The 18,962-nt window shown below is 55.3% G+C and overlaps 2 protein-coding genes across 4 annotated transcripts; both read right to left on the bottom strand.

The window, feature by feature from the left end:
* Positions 1-1,136: 1,136 nt before the first annotated feature.
* MEPE (matrix extracellular phosphoglycoprotein) lies at positions 1,137-7,001 on the bottom strand. Of its 2 annotated transcripts, none has more exons than XM_037395930.1 (5): positions 6,903-7,001; positions 6,100-6,230; positions 4,442-4,495; positions 3,612-3,704; positions 1,137-3,501 (listed from the first exon to the last, which is right to left on the bottom strand). In XM_037395930.1, exons 2-5 carry the CDS (start codon positions 6,151-6,153, stop codon positions 1,540-1,542), a joined length of 2,163 nt encoding a protein of 720 aa, XP_037251827.1. In that variant the 5' UTR covers positions 6,154-6,230; positions 6,903-7,001; the 3' UTR covers positions 1,137-1,539. The 2 variants fall into 2 exon arrangements, with proteins under 2 accessions (XP_037251827.1, XP_037251835.1); XM_037395938.1 differs by having other exon boundaries at positions 6,100-6,165; positions 6,903-6,923.
* Positions 7,002-9,086: 2,085 nt separating this feature from the next.
* Positions 9,087-14,074, bottom strand: LOC119154483 (integrin binding sialoprotein). Of its 2 annotated transcripts, XM_037402059.1 has the most exons (7): positions 14,005-14,074; positions 12,848-12,912; positions 12,717-12,767; positions 12,535-12,606; positions 12,289-12,345; positions 10,164-10,265; positions 9,087-9,845 (listed from the first exon to the last, which is right to left on the bottom strand). In XM_037402059.1, exons 2-7 carry the CDS (start codon positions 12,899-12,901, stop codon positions 9,276-9,278), a joined length of 906 nt encoding a protein of 301 aa, XP_037257956.1. In that variant the 5' UTR covers positions 12,902-12,912; positions 14,005-14,074; the 3' UTR covers positions 9,087-9,275. The 2 variants fall into 2 exon arrangements, with proteins under 2 accessions (XP_037257956.1, XP_037257965.1); XM_037402068.1 differs by lacking the exon at positions 10,164-10,265.
* Positions 14,075-18,962: the final 4,888 nt, after the last annotated feature.

Below are 18,962 nucleotides of genomic sequence, written 5' to 3'. Positions count from 1 at the left end.
GGCTGCCAGCAGCCCTGTGGCCCCTTCTGCTCTGAGCTGGGTAGGCCAGCACAGGAGGTCCCTGCACCTTTGGGGGTCTTATGAATGCTGGCCCACGCCTGGGAAGCTGCAGGCAACCCCCTGCCCTAGGCTGCTTAAACCTCCATGTCCCTGCCTGGCACCAGGCTGCCTGGCACGGCTGCCCTGGAGGCACCAGGGCCTGACGCCCTGCTGCGGGGCATAGTGGGCACATGCAGGTTTTGATCCTTTCCCCTGGAGAGCATGAGCTCTAGCAAGGTAGAGCCCTGACAGCTGGTGCTACGGATAGCACCAGTGGGATACACAGTGTTATGCTTGTCCTGGTGGTCCCAACATCAATCACCCACGCACAATCCCTAAGAAGCAAGCTTACGGCCCGAAATGGGAACTACTACTTCCCTGCATCTGAGGCAGGGGAGCAGGTGCTCTGCGGGTACATTGCTGACGTAGCTGCTCCTACCCCCTCTCCTTACATGGGTGCAGCGCTGGTGGGGGGTCCTCTCCCACTTGTCCTGAGGGCAGCACCACTCCCCGTGAGGCTCAGCACCACTCCCACTGTGCCGTTTGCTCCAGCCTGCTGCTGAGCATGCCTGTTTTAGCAGCTTCTTGGACAGAAAAAGCAACCTGCAATTGCATAAACAGTTATTAACTTTGAGCATCACTGGCGGCACGGCTCCAGTGTGACGAAGCCCAGCCTTGCTCACGTGCAGGAGCCAGCGGTGGGAATGGCGGTGACACGGCCAGGGTGTCACGATGCTGCTGGAAGGGCCGGTGGGGCTGGCAAGCACCCCAGCAGTGTGCTGGAGGGTGCGATACAGATTTCTCGCTGCAGGAGATGGAGGAGCCAAGGGGGATGATGCTCTGGGGGGGTCCTCAAAAAGGACAAACCACCCAGGGAGGAGGGTGGCCCTGGGCAGGAGTCAGTGGGGTTTGATACCCCAAGGGAAGGGTGTGCAGGGCTGGTTGGCCAAATTGCAGCCCCAGAAGTGATGGCAGGGCCAGGGATGCACTGGAGCCAGAAATGCCCCCACGCTCAGGGACCAGCCCTGCTACAGCATGCTGCTCATGGCAAAGCAGCTGCCTGAAGTCCCACTGCAAACACAAAAGCCAGCAGAGCCTTAGGTACAGAAATGCCTTTATTTCTCCATTAGGCTGGAAGCGAAACTGTGAGGACAGAGGCTTTTCCTCACTGTTTATTTACTCGCTTCACATCAGTGCATGAACAACACTACCCTATGCCATGTAGTACGATTGCTGTTACGCGGCTGCCTAGCACAGCAAACCCCTGCATCGCTGGTGCAGCCCTGGACGCAGTCCCCCTCAAATTAACAGCAGGATTGCATGAACCAGTGGCTTTTGGCTCCTGGGCTGCAAAGCACCGCGCGACCCTCAGCAACGTGTGGCGTGCCCCTCGCCCAGGCAAGAGCAGCGCCCGCAGCGGGGATGCTGGGGGGGGACAATGACATGTGGGCACCCCCAGCTTCACCGCTGGAGCCCGCCGGGTTGGATACTGGCAGGCCCTCAGAGGGCCCCCCGGCTCCACCGACTGTGGGGGTGCCCCGGGGCTCCCCACCCCGAGGGCTGCAGTCCTGTCTGTCGGCTGTCGCTGTGGCTGCCCTGCTCCCCCTCGGAGGACTGGCTGCTGTCGGCGCTCCTGAGGCCGGTGTAGGGGCCGGCCCCCGCCCCGTCGAGGGCGTAGAAGGCCCGCTCGCGGACGTGGAGCACGTCTGCACGCTTCACCTGGTCCACCTGCCTGCTGTGGCTCAGCGCCGCGAATGCACCCGGTCCCCCAGCTCCCAGCCTCCTGCCATGGTGGCCACCCTTGGACACCGCCACCCCAGCCTCGCCGCCTTGCCCCCGCTGCCGGCCTTCACCCACTGCCACGCTGCCCCTGGCTTGCCCTGCCTGCAGAGGGGGGCTGCTCCCTGCCTTGGTGCCCTGCAGCCTGCCCCCCGCGTTGCCGCCGTGGGTGCCAGCCCTTGTCTGGGCCCTGCTTGGTGTCCGGCCGCCAGCTTTCCCATGTGGGGATGGCACTTCATCCGTCCTGGGCATCTTGTCCAGCCCTGCTCCCCCTGGCTGGACCCTCACCCCCACCCTGGGCCGTGCTTCCCTGTGGGGCTGGAGGGTGGCTGGCCCTGCTTCCCCACTCCCCCCTCTCCCGGCCACAGTGCTCTTGCCTGCTTTGCGGCCACCAGCTGTCCCCAGGGCAGTGGTGCAGTCCCCCTCACTCACCCCAGGGGAGGCAATGGTGGTGCCCAGGCGGATGCTGGCCCCCTTGGCTGAGACAGTGGCAGCCATCTCCTCACCCCCCTGGCGGGGGGTGGTGACAGACAGGCGCCCTGGCCTCCCCTCAAACCTCTGCCCCTCACCTCTCACCTCATCGTCGCCATTCCTATGGATGCCAGCCCCCGTGGGGATGGTAATGACACTACCAGTGACCCTCCAGGGGCCAGGAGCCACCGGTTCTTCTCCATCAGCAATGGTAGTGGCACCATCCTCATCATCTCCCATGGGACGGCCACCCCTGGGGCTGCTGGTGACACTGCCCCCATGGCCTGAGGTGGCTGTGGTGGCTGGTCCTTCAGGCTGCCTGCGAGCAGGGGTGCCATCATCATCACCAGTGTGTGCCACAGTGACGCCCAGCCTGGGCAGGGGGCTACTGGTTCCCGCAGTGGGAATGCCGTCATCGTCACTGCCAACAGTGGCACCGGCCTGGGTGGTTTCTTGCTCGCCCACGTGGATGTTGGCCCTCCCAATGAAGATATTGACCTCATCATCCTTGTCCGGAGAGATCTGGGTGAAGCTGGTGGCCCCCATTGCACTGCCTACCTTACCACGGGTGACAGTGACACTGCCCGAGTCAGGGATGTAAGCATATTCATCCACACCTTCGGCATCAACCTGGACATCCTCCATCTTCTCAGTGACGGAGGCGAGAGCACCTCCCATCCCTGTTCTCTGCATGATGCCCTCCTGCCCTTGTCCAGGGATAGTGGCCTCACCACTGCCCTCATCCCCAGCCCTTCTGGTAGTGGGGGCCCTCTCCCTCCCAGCTGTCATGGCCCCCTCCACTGGAACCCCCCCAATGGCACTATCATCCCTGTCCTCACCCCTGACACCAGACCTGTTCCCCGCCACGGCCCCACTGGGGCGTTCGCCCTGGGGGAGAACGGAAACACCATTGTCCACTTCAACCACCAAATCCAGGTCGCCGCTGCCCTCCGAGCTGGCCGGGGTGGCCCCTGCGATGCCGACACCACTGCGTGCTCGCGTGCTGGTGCCCGGGCGAGGACTGGGAACATCCCTGCCGGTGCCTGGGGCACTGCGGTTTTCAGGCTTGAGGCTGGTCCTGTTCTCCATTGCGTCAGTGCTGCCGCCATCACCTTGCTCCAGGGTCACCCTGTGTTCTGTCGGCCCCTGCCTGGCATCGTCCTCACCCAGCTGGTGGCTGGGGATGGTGCCCTGGCCGTCAGCCTCTTCCTTCTGTGCAGTACACATAGGGGACAGGTCAGGGCCAGCCCCAGCCTCTGCCAGCTGCGTGGGGTGCTGCAGCCAAGCCCGGGTCCTGGAATGCCACCAGGCCCTCTCCTCACCTTTATCTGCGTCTGGTTCCTCCGTGTGGAAAATGAGTAGACATATTTGAAAACATAGAAGCCATGCTTGGCATTGCAGCCTTTCAGCAGTATCTGGTGGGGAAGAAAGTAACCAAATCCCACAATTTTCTTCTTAAATGTGATGGCAGATTTCCTTGCTGTGCCTGGCACTGCAGCAGGGTCCCACCAGCACTCACTGCCTTGTGGCTGTCAGTGTGGGCAGGAACCTGGGCAGGACGTGTGTGCTCGTCTCCTGGGCTCCGGGGTTTGGTTTTCCCTTGGGTTCATTTTCTACCTTTGCTGGCTTTCAGGAGCTGTGGGGTTTCAGCTGGGTTTTTTTGCAAGGTAGCTTATGGCTTGAATAAACACCCTGGTTGATGGTCCCATCAGACATAAGTGATGGGACTGATGATAACCAAAGTGCTGGAAGGACAGCAGATGGCTTCCAGTAAGCAAAATCAAGCATTTTCTTCCATCTACTCATCTGAATGTTGCTACTGATGCATTTTACACTGATACACTTTGAAAAAAAACTCCATAGAAGCTGGACCTGGGACTTTTATAACCTCACCTGTTGGTACATAAAGAATTCTTGCTCCGGGGCTGGGCAGGGGCAGAGGAGCAGCTGGTGGGGGGAAGCCTTTCTCTCCCCTGAGCAGGTCCCACCTTTCCCCTCCCCTGCTCTTTGTAAGGGCTGCTCAGATGTGAGGGGGCTGCTGATCTCTTTTTCCATGGCTCACTGGGGCTGCCCTCCCCAAGTGGCTTTTTCTCCCTGTGGCCCTGGCGCAGGGCACCCTGTGGGGTCTGGATAGGGCAGGGGGGGGACATACCCGGTGCTGTCCCACACAGTTCCCAGCAGTTCTTCCAGGCAGTGGCGGCGGCACCTGCGGACAACAAAACAAAATGAGAGCTGAGCAGCCCAGCGCTGCCCTGGCATGCAGGTGGCTGCCAATGCCAATGCCAATGCCTACCGCCAGCCATGTGCCCCATGGTGGGCACACCACAGCGTCCAGGGAAGGGTGGAAAAACTGTTGATAAGCCAAAAAAATCCCAGCACTACCCAGAGTGCCGGCTTAACGTCAGCCATTAGGAAAAGTCAAAAGCCCATTTAAAGGGTCTGAAAAGTATTGCAAATTCCACTACAGCATGCTTGCATTGCATGCTGCTTCCACTAGGATATTGTTTGTTTGCAAATACTTTTACGGGATTCTGCTGCAGAGTACTTTTATTGCAGAGCAGTTTTAATACAGAGCGCCACTGCTCACACTGCAATGCTCCAACTCATGGCTGGGATCTGACTGAGATGGGAGCCTGGAGCTGGTTACCTGCTGGGGATTCCCAGTGTTTACTGGGCAACTGAGCAGTAATGCCTGTGCCCTCACAGGCATTTCTGTACATGCTTGCAAGCATCCAGCTTCCCCTGATTATCCTGGCAGTTTTGGGGATGTATTGGCCAGTGCATCCCTCAGAGATGTGGGACCTGGAGGTGAGAGCATCCTGTGAGCCCTACCAGGCCAGTTCAGAGTATTCCTTATGTGCCAGAGTGGGAGACAGCCCCATGGAGGGAACCCGGCTCCGATCTCAGCAAAATCAGCCACTGAAGTGCCCCAAGCCCAGCTGAAAGAGGCAGAAATGTGCCCCAGAGTATTGAATATTCCCAGGTTATTCCATTGTTTATGAAAAACGTCAAAGGCCAGATTACATCCCCGGTTTTGCAGCAGGGTATTAACTGGCTGTCTTCTGTGCCCCTATCTGAAAAGGAAATCTGTGCTGATTTATTGCCTCTCCCCACCGTGCTGCCCTGCGACAGACCCAGTTGTACAAGCTTGACTTGAGGGCTAAAGGACACACAGCTGGGCCCTGTGTCAGGGCTTCCCACATCAGGGAAGATATGATTTCCCTCCTCTTTACTCTGCCAGAAAAGCAAGCCTTCACTAGGAGCAGATTTTCACCCTAGCTATGTATTTATTATGTTGGACAACAGTTATGCAGGACAAAAGTGGCTGCTATTACATTTATCTTAGTTTACTCTTTGTTTCAGTTATATCTGTCCAAATTCTGCATTAGGAGAGCTGGAATATAATTGCAGGTGCCCCTCCGACCCCTGTTACCCTCATGGGTCAGGTGAGCATCGTCCCCATGCCTCCCTTCCTGAGGCTCCACTCAGGTTATTCCCAGGCCAAAGGCTCTGGGCAGATCCCAGATCCACAGAAATCAAGGCAAAGAGTTACAGCAAGCCAGACCGGCCCTAGCACAGTGCCCAAACTGCTAAATTAAAGGGACTTGCTCAGGCACCTCAGTGGTGATGTATATTTTTCCTGCTGGGTTCACCTCTGCACCTCAACAGCCCTCCCCACCCCAAGCTCCAGAGATGCTACATGCAAGTACAACTCGTGTTTTCCTGCTGCTGAAAGCGTGCCAGTGTGCACTGGGTGTATACCCTGCGCTTCTGGTGGCACGCTGGGAAGCTGGGGAGAGCCATACTCACAGGTGTCGAGAAGGCCAAGCTGAGCAGACACAGGCACATGAGGGCTGTTTGCATCTTGGACAGTTCCTGCTAGCAGAAAGTGAAGTGCCACTGGAGTTCGTCTTCCTGGGACTTGCGGTCCCTAACAGTCCCTGTCAGCAGCAACACAAAAGCTCCTGCTGTCCCAAAGCCCCCATGGCAGTGGGGCTATCCAGCAACCCTGGCTTTCCCCAGCCTTTGAGGTGGCCCTTGGCATCACTCTGCCTTTCTGCACTCCTTGCAGCAAAGGCGATGCTCTCACCGTGAGCATATGGCAGCAAGGTAAGGACACATACCCAGCCAGCAGCATTCCAACACCAGGTATTAAAGCTTCTTAACTCTGTCAAAGCAGCTTATTTGCAGTAAATGACCACCAAAACCGCTGCAGGCTAAGCCATGCAGTTGTAAGCCCGAACTGAGGAACGCACATGCTGTTTTCAATAGCACTGCTAAATGGCAGGAGACAATAGCTCTGTTGGCTAACAGTTCTCATCTCACCCATCCACTCTGGCTTGGGCTCGCAGGTCCAGCCTGGAGACTATATTCAGCCATGCAAGCGTTGGTACAGAAAACATTGGAGGGAAATTCATGCACGAGGAGCAGCAGTACAAAGCAACACAGGCTCCAGAGAGCCCGACGCAGAGACGTGCGCAGCCAAGGCTCAGGCCGTCACCCCGTCCCCACCGCAGCTTGCCCAGTGTGAAAGCAGGAGATGCCCTGCTCAGGGAGAGCAGAGCCAGAGGGCTGGGAAGAGATAGGACAGGCAAACTAGGTAAGAGGGTTACCTGTCGCTGTCGGAAGCAGGTCCCAGCAGCAGACCGTGGAGGCTGTGCCCACTTTGCTGAAATTTAAAGTTGGCCCCAGGCGCGTGGAGCCAATCAGCTCCTGCCCAGGGACATTTGTCAGGGCTGGCAGCACCCGCAGATAACCAGGGGGAGTAATTTCCAGCTAAAAATGTGTTTGTGGTGGAAGTCAGCTATCAAATGTTCCACCTGGCTGGATAAACAGAAAGCATGGTTTATAAATATCTGTTCTGAAGGCGAAATTGCTCGATGATTAGCGCAGATCTTAAGGTGGCACACATCCAGCCCAGTTATTGATAAGAGGGGGTGCAGGGGGTCACGCGTGCTCACCGTGACCAACATGGGAAAGTCGGCAGGGCTGCAGAGAGGGAAGGGCAATACACTGAGCCCAGCCTGGTCATGGCCACCACCAGCACCATAGGGCAGCACTGGCCAAGCTGAGAGCTGCTGCCACACCGTAACTTCTGGCACTTGCTTTGTGGGTTTCAACCTCAGCCCTCACCGAACAAGTGCAAAATACAAGTGTAGTAAAAAAAGAGAGAAAAAAACCAGAGTTTTTTCATGCACTGCTTGCACAGGTCCCTTCGAGCCCACTTTTGCTGCGGGAAGGTGCTACGAGGATGTGCATGACGTACATACTCTCCTCCTGCCCTCTTCTAGCTTTGGTGGTATTGCTGGTCACCTATGCACCACATGGCCGGGGCTGGGGGGTCCCCCTCCTGCGGCCAGCCTGGCTCAGCCACTCACTGTGGTGATAGTGACAAATGCTCCCATTCCACCCACCACCCCGTCCCGACCCAAACCCTGGGAGCAGGCACGACCATGCCTTAACACCAGAAATGCTTAAACCATCAGGAGCCAGTCTCAGGTGGGAACAAATCTCGGAGCCAGGAGGAAACTTGCCCTTTCCCCCTTCCCAGGGTGCCAGAGCCAGATGCTGCCTGTGGGTCTCAGAGCAGCCAGCTGGTGCACCCTGGTTCAGGGAGGCAGAGCCCTGGCCGGGTGCCTGGGGGGGCTGACGCACATGGGACTGGGCTGCACACCCTGTGGGAGCAAGACCCAGCCCCTGGCAGTGCCAGGGCCCTTTGTCTGTACTGGTTCCCTGACGTCTTTGGGCACCCCCTGGGGATACAGATGATGGGGCTCTTGTGTCCTCCCTGCTGGTCACGAGCACGTGCCAGCGCCACCACAGGGATTTGGCCCTGGGGTGCCCACCCTGCAGGCAGCACCCCCTACCACCCCATCAGCTGCAGCTCGACTTTGGCACACAGAGGTGGTTTTGTACAGCGGCCGGAAGCTTCCTGCTGCGAGAATAGAAATTTATTTTGCAGTTGGACCTATATCAGGAGCTGAACACGGGTTTCCTTTCCAGGAATGTGAGGACAGCACAGTACCTACTGTAACCCATGCGTGAGGAACATCACTTTGCATAAATGGGGGCACCTTCCCAGAACTCAGCAGGATTTGGTCCTTCCCCATCCCTGGTGCTGACCCCCAATTGCCCAGGGCCATGCTCCCGTGGGGACGTGACTCTGGGCATGGATCCTGAGGACTGCAAGCCAGGCATTCCCATCTCTGGTGCAGAAGGTGAGTTGGCATGCTGCTGTCACTGTGACAGCCCTACCTTGCCCTGGAAATAAGGCCATGTGGCTGGGAGAGATGTGGACCATTTGGGGCTGCAGCATTGGTGTCTGAAAAATGTCTGAGGTGCCCAGCCTCAGTGGGACCCATATTCCTGGTGCAGGGATGCAGAAGAAAAGCTGTCATTACAAGGGTGTACATCTGCAGCTAGCGATGCATGGAAAGAAAAATCAATGCCTCTATAATTATTACTGTTTTCTGGTGCGTGGTCAGGCCACGGGAAACATGCTACTGAGGAGTGGAAGATGTGGTAAAGTTATTGTCACCCACATATTGCAAATTCACGTCAACTCTAACGTCAAATTAGCAGTGACCCTAAAAATGCCCTTCCATTTTTCAGGGGACTCTACAGGGGCTTTCCTAGTTAGCTTTTCTGTTCCTCCCTCCTTTTGTGTGCATCTGAGCTGGAATAAAGAAATGTAACCCTGAGTAGCACGAGCACCTGTAGCCCCTCAGCCCACCAAGCACCATGCTGCCCTGCTGATCCCAGCACATTCAGTAGCAAACCTTTCATCACCAGCGAGCTCAGTTCGGTTGCTTTATTTCATTTCACTTTGTGAGATACAAAAAAGAAGCCTGGGACAGAGCTGGTGCGCCCTGCAAGCCATCTGGTGTCTCCTCTGGTATGCAGGGGCTGCAGGGAGCCTTTGGATGCATGTTCCTGAGTGGGATGGGGCAGATGGGGGGCACCACAGGGGCTGTCCCGCTGGCCGCTCACTGGCTGTAGTAGTAATCCTGCCCGTACACATCATAGCCATGCCCCTTGTAGTAGCCGTACTCGTCCTCGTAGGCCCGGTAGCTGTCCCCACGGGTGTACTCATCCTGCTCTCCATAGATGCTGTCAGTGGTGCCTTCGTCCCCCCGGCCATGGCCCCCGGCTGTCACATCATACTCCCACTGCTCCCCAGCTGTGGTGGCATCTGTGGGTCCCCCATCTCCCGTGGTCGTTGCCTGGGACAGCCTCTCTTCATCAGTGGTGCTGGCAATGGTGGTGGCTTCGGTTTCTTCCTCTTCTTCCTCCTCTTCCTCCTCTTCTTCTTCTTCCTCCTCCTCCTCCTCAGCCACACCAGTGCCCTCCTCAACCACTGCAGTGCCATTGCCAGGAGATCCATCTGCCCCCTCCGTGGTGTTAGTGCTTGTGCCATTAACACCATTCTCGTACTCAGCTTCTTCTTCTTCCTCCTCCTCCTCCTCATTCTCGTCACTGTCTTCATTTTCAGAGTCACCCCCCTTACCGGCAGCACTGTCCCTGCCCCCCTTCAGAGGCCCTTGGCAGCCCTTGCCCTGGCAGGGGGAAAATAACACAGCATTAGCTCGGTGTTAGGGGGTGGCAGCTTTTCAGTGATGTGGCATGGGGAAGGTGTGTGCACAGCCGAGCATCCCCCCAGCACCTTGCATGGCAAGGATGCCTTTTTGGGGTGCCCCTTCAGACCCTCCCACTGGGCTAATGACCAGAGCTTTGCCCAGCTGGGGGCACCTTGCACAGCAGAACTTCAAACAGAAATGGGACGCAGAGCATGCCATGGGTGCAAGCAACCATGCAGTGAGCATACATGCCCTCCCTCCTCCATGGCTGCTCCCCTCCAACCCCCCAAACCACACCTGCTGGGGGGATGTGATGTCTCCTCCCAGCCCACCCTGGCTGCCCCGAGGGGCTGCTCCAGTGGGGTGGCCAGCTGCCTCGGTGCCAGCATGCGATGCCTCCTGCAGGGGCAGGACAGGGCAGGTGGTCAGCAGCAGAAGTGGAGGGCAACCCTCCCAGCAACGAAAGGGGCATGCAACATCCCCAGACGGCATTTGAGCGCTGCTCCTAATCTCCTGCTTTCCCACGGGTCTCGCCCCAGGCTGAAATTGAGAAGCTGCAGCAGGGCAGCCTGAGCCATGCAATTAAGTGGTGGTGGCTGGAGTCGGGTGTTCCCATTCTGGCTACACATTTTGCTTTACAAAGCATCTAAAGATTTGCGTTTGAAGTTTCCTCTCCCAGTTTCCAAGAAACAAAGCAAGCCACCGGCGCACTGCATGCGAACACACTATGCAGCAGGTGTAGACAGCTGGTGAGAGCGTGACAGCTCAAAGCCAGTCCTGAGCCCAAAGCCCACCAGCAATGAGCCATCAACACTGCCTGGCCCCAGAGACCATGCAGCACAGCGGGTCTCTCAGCAGGGTGCGTGGCAGCCCACGCAGTTATAAAAAGGCAATGAATAGCCCAAATGCCAGCAGAGCCTGGAGCAACCACTGAAGAACTGGTGGGGCAGCTCACTGTGTCCCTAGCCTGGGAGAAGCACCTTGCCACCAGCAGATGAACCTAGCTGGGGCAGGGAGACAGAGGGCTGCTACTGTCCCTGCCCTGGGCAATCCCTGCAGCTCATGCACCAAGACCAAGGATGGTCACTCTGGCATTTTGGGCCAACTTCAGACACTTAAAATATAGGTGCAACTGATGCCAGAGAAAACCCAGGCTGTTTTTCCTCTCCGCTGCAGAAATCATCAAATTACACGGTGCAGCTGGCTGTGCCGATGGGAGCAGTGCCCCCCATCTAGCAGCCAGTACCATGGTGCTCTTTACGTATCTACAACTGACCTTGGGGCCTTTAATCATGATTTATCTTGCTGACCACCCCCTGCCCATGAAGGCACGCAGCATCCCTGCCTGGGAACCACCACTGCTCTGGTGCCCTTGAAACAAAAGGGGCACCCCCAAACAGCAGCTGCATTCCTGCATATCACTTAATTTCTTCCTCAGGAACGAAATTCCCCCTTTGGCTGTCTCATCCCACTACTCAGTTATCCCTAGTGATTGTAGTGGTAGGGGAGAGCAACAGGCAGAAAGGGGCAAATTGCAGGGAGATGCCAGGTCTGGGGGACAGGGGCCACCCCGTGCTGCACCCCAGCCCCAGGTGGGACTCCAAAGGGGATTTTAAGACCAGATGCCCAGGCTTATACCCCTGTTAAAAAAGATCCCTGAAATTAGCATTCAGTTAATTAAAAAAAAAAAATGAAAGAAAGAAAAAAAAGAGAGACGTGATTAGACCTGACACATAGGTTTCCAAGCATGCTGTATCCCTGTCTGAAAGCACCTGTGTGCCTTGAGACTACTGGATTATTTTTGAGCATTCGCAGCCTGGTGAGGCACAAGAGACCTTTGTGATCCCTGGAATTTAAATTTGGAGCTGGATGACTCTCACAAACACAGTGGTGCCCAAGCTCGCATTGCCCCAGAAGACCGGAGAAGCGTTAACGGCTTGGCTGGTACAAACATGCATTTCCCAATACAGCATCAGTTTGTGTCCCTCTGCACACACACGTGCAGAACATAACCCTGTTTTCCACAGCAATTTTATCAGCACTATGGGGGCAATGCATCCTGAAAGGGGGAGGTAAGAGGAGCCCCTAACAGTGCCGTTTGCCTGGCGTGTGAGCCTCCCTGTTTCTGCCCTTTGGCCCGTTCTGCTCCTTTCTGAGCCACTGAAAATGGAAACCTGGAAAGTTTGCCTCAGGGTTGTTTGGTGCATCCTCCACCCATCTTCTTTAAAAAAGAAGAAAAAGGAAAAAGTATACAACACCAAAAATAATAAATAAAGCCCAGAGTAGAAAATCCAGTTGCATCCAGGGTGCAAGGCTGTGGGCGGTCAGCAGCCACAAATGCTAATGAGCAGAGACTACAAAACCAAAGAAAGTTCCTAAATTCTTGTATTTGTTTTGCAGGCTGTTGGTTTGCCGTACTCACCCCCCCTTCCTCCTCGTCCTCAGAGCCGTCCCCTTCTTCCTCCGATGAGTCACTGCCCTAAGGAGAGGGAAAACCAAGCCATAGGCGGGCTGGCAGGTCTCCATCGGTGTCACGAGCGTGACGGTCTGAGCCCAGCCCTGCAGGCCAGTGGCAGATGGGGAGCAGACCATGCTCCCATCTCATTTGGGCCAGTATCTCTGCATCTGGTGGGCAGTGAAGCATCAGCAACGCCTCTGAAGCACCCACCTGGTACCATCGCTGCGGGGGATGCACATAGGCGTATCTGTACAGGTAATACCGCTGCCTGTTCTTGAATACCTACAGGGAGAAGGGGGAAACCTCAGTCTGGGGGCTGGGTACCAAAACGTCCTTGTCCTCAAGGCCAGCATTGCGTGGGGCTGGGTACACAGGGTGGGGGGAGACCCTACCGCATTTTCTTCCGAGTCGTCTGATTTGGCTCGCCGCAGCCAGCTCTTGACCTGGGGGAAAGGCTGGGTTGGCATGCACCCCACACCAGCCCCGGCACAGCCGGGGAGTCCCCCCGCTGCCCGGCACTCACCGAGAAGGCGCACGCCATCCCCACCAGGCAGGCGAAGACCAGGGCAGTCCTCATGGCTGCTTTCTCTAGGAACAGCGAAACATGGCAAGGGTTTGCTTTGCAGCAAGAAAGCACCGTCATTACCCAAACCATACAGATGTATCTGTCCACATGGGTATCCGGCAACCAGAAAGGCCAACCTCCAGCCACCTCTCGCTGGGGTCACCCAACCCCTCCAGAGACCCAAGTCTTTCTTTTTTCTTTGAAAGATCTGCCTCAATTTCCATGAATACATTTTGGTTTTGCAAGGAGCCACAAAATACCAGCAGAGTGAGTTTCATCCAGTAGCAGACTCGTTGCTTTCCCTGAGTGGGGCTACTCACTCCCGCTTCCCCATTGCCTGCAAGTGAGTAGCAAAACCCAACCCCTGCCGGCGATGCGACAGGAGCAGCCGGTGGGAGCACTGCCCACTGCAGCCGCCCTCCCACAGCCCTGCAACCTGCTCGGACTCTGCCCAGGGAGCAACGCCCCTGGGAACTACACCACAGAGGGTTTAACCTCATTCAGGATAAATAAATCAGCAAATAGATGAATATAATCGGCTTCTACAGTCTGTAAGCGACAAAAATAGCCGTGGCAAGGCACCAACGCAAGGGTCCCCCTTAGGCATATCCAGGGAGAAGGTTTGGCTCTGGGCAGGTCCAAGCTGCAGCCCCTGAGCATCAAAACCTGGCCTGCCCTTCTCCGTCCTGGCCTCAGCAAGGAGCACGCCCGACCCTTCCCGCAGCACCTCAGCCTCCCTGCAGGGAGGGATGCTCCTGACATCCCCCTAGGCTCAGTCAGGCCCACTAACTTTCCTTTTTCCTACCCGTCCCCCAGCTAAACCCACCATCAGCTGTGCTGAGGTTTGGGGGGAGTCGTTATTATATTTATCTGTACTTGATGTTTCCTCACCTTTGTTTAGCTCAGCCTAGAAAACAAGCTGACCACAAGCTAACTTCCCTGGCCATGCTGCGAGGCTCTGGATGCTCATCCCCTCAAGTGCTTCATGAAGCCACAGATCCAGAAAAGGGCTGCAAGCATCCTCCAGCCCCACCAGCAAGCTGAGCCCCTCCACCTCCCTGCAAAAAGCGGATGGCAATGCACAACCCAGCTGGGAAAAGCAGCAGTAAGCTTACCCCACCACGGCACCAACGGCTACCCACAGAGTCAGCAGGCACAGATTTCCTCCTGCTGCTGCCCTGCCGGGATATAAGGTCTATTTTTGCGCCTCCCCCCCCCCCCGCCCCAGGCAGTCACCGCCCTGCTCAGAGTGACGCCAGCCCGCCAGCATGCGCCAGAAAACCCCCAAACTTCAACACCGGCAGATTTGGTGCACAAACATAGTGCCCCACACCACTGCCAAACCCAGGGAGGTTTGCACCGTGCCGCTTAATTGAGGGTCTGGCCTCAGCGGAATGGCCAGGAGGCCAAAGGGTATAATAACACTCTGGATTTAAATTAAAATAAATATTGGGAAATCTGTTCTCGAGGGGTGTCTACCTCCCTTTTTGGGAAATTCTGTCGCTGTTTTTTCAAGAAGACAAAAAAGACCAACCTCAAAGGCCTGGTTCCACAGTCATTTGTGCATAGCCGTTAGGCAAAAAAAAAAAGACTAAATCCAAACAAGTCTCTCTCCAGGCTGCCTGCAGAGGTGAAACTGGCCTTGGGAAGGGCAGGGAAAGCAAAGGGGACTCAGGTACAGGTGTCATCAGTCCCCATTAGCCCTCTAAGAGAGCCATTTCTGCCACAGTGATGCTACAAAATGCATGTCTGCATTGTTCCTCGTGCCCCCAGAACCACGCAGACCCACACAGGGACCAGCCTGGACCCTGGTCTCCAAACCCAGATATTCCCCAGCTGAAATCTGATGGCTCCGCACATGTCCCCAGCAAAGCAGAATAACTGCCTGGGGGGAAAAAAAAAATGCCCAAACACCATTCCCATGGCTACCCAAAGCTCAGCGGAGACCTTGGTGGTAGGATACGGCTAGTGGTCAGAGCCCACCCCTCCTTCCCTGCACCTGACAGCAGGGGATGGGGGCACGCAGGTGCTGCGGCTGCTCCCCTGCACCGCCTCTGCAGGGACATCCTTTCTCCTCTCCCTATATTTATCATTTCCTGCCGTGATTCCAGCTGCCCAGTGTGCCTCTGCTCCCTCTTTCCCTGATATTTCTTGCACTCATCAGTGACAGCCCCTCGGCACTCCTGCACACGCCTGGGCTGCAGCAGCTCAGGGGAACTGTTCCTTCACCAACGCAGCTTTGCTTTTCACAGGGCACCGAGAACTGCAAATCCCACCTGGTGCATTCAGCCCTACAGCCAGCAGAGAGGGAATGGCGGGGCTGGGAAAACACATGCCTTCAAGCAGGTCAACGATGCTCAGGTTAGCCAGTGATAAAACTATGGTTATTTAGAGCAGAAAACCCCACTTTGCAGTGGAAGACCTGAACACGTATGTTTCTGCTCAAAACCCAAGGCTGTGGTTGCCAAAAGCCTTACCCATATCCATAAGGGCCCAATTTGAGTCTGAATTTGATTGGGAAGCAAAGGATTTCCAGTTAACCAAATTCTCAGGTTAGGACCAGAAAGACAAAGCTTTTTTGTTTCTTTTTTTTTTTTTTTCCCTGTTATTTTGTCTTCTTGCTCATCACCACATCAACAGGTACATCATGGGGAGCTGCTAACTGCTGATGAAACACCATGTACATGACATGCTTTTGGGGAGGGAAAGGTCCCTTGCTGCCTTCCAGGGGTCTGGCAGCCCCGGCAGCAAGTCCCACCACAGGCCTGCCGTGCAAAATGCTGGGGTGCATGGCACAGCTGCGCCTGCCCCATGGGCTTCAAAGCGCGGTGTGTCACGGCAAGGAGCCCTAATTACAAGGGAGGCCTGAAGCTGGCCGTGGTTTTCAGCTGGCGCCTTGGGCCAGGAAAACCCACACACACACACAAAGGGGGAAAAAAACCAAACCAAACCAAAACAAAAAAAGCAAAAGCAAAAGCAAAAGCAAAAAAAAATATTTAAAAAAGCAGCCAAGCGGTTTTCAGATGCCAGCACAGCAGCACTGTGACACCAGTGCTGTGAGGGACCCAGCGGCCCCACGGAGCTGGGGTGGCTGGAGGGGCTGCCCTGCTGGGGGGGTGATGTGAAGGGCACAGCACAGAGCTGCTTCTCGCTGCCCCAGAGCTGCCCTGCGCAGGAAAGCAGCGAGCACGTGCCCAGCTTTGAGCTTAAATTTCATCAGGGCTGGGGAACAGAGTGCTGGTGGAGGTGATTTTTAATGTAATTAAAAGCCTGCTGCTCCAGGCTGCTTAAAAAAAAAAAAAAAAAGAAAAGAAAACTGACTATAAAAGTGCATAATTCACGGAAGATCCCTAAAAAGCACCAGGATAATTAACGTGTGCCGAAGCGCCTTGCACAGCCAGCACCTATGTTTAGCTCCTGGGCCAGAGAGTGGGTGCTGCCTTGGCAGGCCACTGTCAGCACCAACCTCACAGCGCCACGCAGGGAGGCCAGCAGGGAAGTTGGCCCAACGCATCCAAAATGCTTCCATTTAAAATTATAATATTAATAATAAAATAGACGTTTTAAAAAGCATCACATCTCAGGGTTGGAGCATTGGTCTCTTAATGCTTTTGCAAGAACTCCAGCTCTCCAAAGCAGCAGGGCCGGAGAGGTCATTTGATATCTGTTATTAAAAGTGACCACAGGATCTAAGAGCTTAATGAAAATAATCTCACCTTTGTAGATAAATAGCTGGAAACAAAACACGGAACAGCTCACCTGCCCCTGAGGGATGTGCCAATAGGTGACCGCAGCAAAACCTCACTTTTCAGGAGCATGCTCAGACAACGAGGCAGGCGTACAGCACGCAGCCCATGGGTGCAAACGCGATGGTTTCCCTTCTGCACTCCCATCAGTTTTTTAACATGTACGAATATGCTGCCGTGTTGCTCTTTACATGCTCTAGCGAGCGAGCCGGGGGTTAGGCAGGCAGCCCACTCCCCAGGCCCTGCGTGGGCACACTGCTGCCCTCACACAGCAGACCATGACAAACCCCCAAGCAGCTGGTGCCGCGCCCGTGCCCCACCATCGGTCCTGTGACCCAACACTGGTGGGTTTGCACCAGCTGCCGGCACCAGCCTTGCACTGCAACCAGGTGGGCTTGCACCCAGCATGGCCCAGCAAGGGCACCGCACGTGGGTTTGATGTAACTGCCCAAGACCATGGAGACCTCATGGTCAGAGCATCCCCGTCTGGTGCAGGCTGACATAACTCCTATGTCCAAATGTAATTATTATTTTTGCAGGGTGGTAAATGAGCAGAGCAGCCTGCTCCTGTCCTGCCCTGGTCCACCATGGGGCCAAGGCTGTGGTCGGGGCTGCACTGTCCTATTTCCACACCCTAGAGCTATTCTGGAAGGAAACCTCAGGGCCAAAAATAAGTAAAGAAAACAAAACCAGAGGGACACTTTGAGCATGGTGGGGAGAGGCCAAGGTGCTGCTGCAGCTAGGGAAAGGGGTACCCCTACCACACATCACAGTGGCTAGGGCACCTCTGAAATGGGGAGGGGGGCACCAAGAGGCAGAGCTTGTCCTGGCTCCCACCTCTCCCCGTGTGCTGTTAGGGACAGGAGTGTGTGCCATGGCCACGAACTGGGGAGCAAAGTGATGAGCAAGGGGAGGGTGCACCAGGAACAGCATAAAAATAAGGGATCCTCTCTCATCCCCCTTACCTTCCATGGCACAAACCCAGATGCAAATTAACGTCGTCTGGGCAAGTGGCTTATTATTTTTTCGCAAGCAGCTGGTTTTAGAATAAAAGTGGGAGGGCAGAAGACCCAAAAGCACCGTGTATGAGCCTCAGTTATCAGTACACAACCTTTACAGATTAACCTTTTGCAACTAAACATTTCCTATGATTTTCCTTTTGTTCTGAGGCAGGAAAGAAGATAAAGGAAATTAATTCTGTTTCCACACCGGGCAAAACATGGGCCATGAGTCACTGTCTAATGCAAGCGCTTTGAGGCACCTGAACTCTGGGGAACAGAAGCCCAGCAAACCACAGAAGCAAGGCCACAGCGTTATCACAAATCCCAGCACTCACCACCACCCAGGTCCTCTCGTGTTTGAGCACTATTTGTACATCAGATTTCCTCTATTTTTTTGCCTTTTTTGGGTTGGTTTTTTTTTTTCAGGAGGAAGAAACAGTGCACCAGCTAAGAATGAGTTACCAGGACTGATCCCACCACCAGTCTGGCTGCCTCTACCCATGTGTGAGTGCCCTCAAACACAGCCACATGACAAAAACAGGAGGAAAAGAAACACAGAAACCCCCCAAAAAGGGTCCATTTTCAGGAGGAGAGCAGGCAGAGCACCCAGGCTCATTGCAGAGGTACCCACTGGCAACCTGCACACCCAGCTCGGGAACTGAGCTCTCTGCCAAAGCCAAATCAGTGCTCCTGGGCAGTCAAACATCTAGAAGGCATGAAGGCGTGCTGCTGCCCATGCCACACCAGCAGTGACTGCCTGCCTCCCCACCACTGCATGCCCTGCTCAAACCTGCAAAATCCTGTGTTTGGGCTTTAAAAGTTGCCCTTTCCCGCAGAGGCAGAGCACGCTGTGTGTCAGTGCGGGTCCGCTGCGCTTGCGCTGGCTGTTTGCTATTGTGCACATACAGGGGTTGCACAACGCTTACATATGTGCCCATATATACACAGGCAAGTATGTGGCAGTTGCGATAAGAACCTTAACACTCAGGCACTCGTTTTATTTTCAAAATGTCAAAATTAAGAAAGCTTTGAAAGTTTTCATGCTATAATGAACCTAATTTTTGCTCTGCAGGTGAAACAGTATCACGTCTGTGGGACAAAAGAGGGCAGGTACTGCCTCCGTTCCCCAGTTGCGGGTTCAGCTCCTACTTTCAGACAACTGATCGAAACACCAGCTTTTTGCAGCTCTCTAATTCAGAGTGTGAAAACAGAAAAACCTGAACTGCAAACCACTTGCTCACATTGCAGCTTTAATGTTTTCACAGTGAGTTCAAGGGGTGCAGTACAGGTAGATGCTCAGGCTTGCACTTAACAGGCCATCCTGTG

This window comes from Falco rusticolus, chromosome 1, assembly GCF_015220075.1.
Source record: "Falco rusticolus isolate bFalRus1 chromosome 1, bFalRus1.pri, whole genome shotgun sequence".
Classification (NCBI taxonomy): domain Eukaryota; kingdom Metazoa; phylum Chordata; class Aves; order Falconiformes; family Falconidae; genus Falco; species Falco rusticolus.
This window is presented reverse-complemented; position numbering and strand designations above follow the sequence as displayed.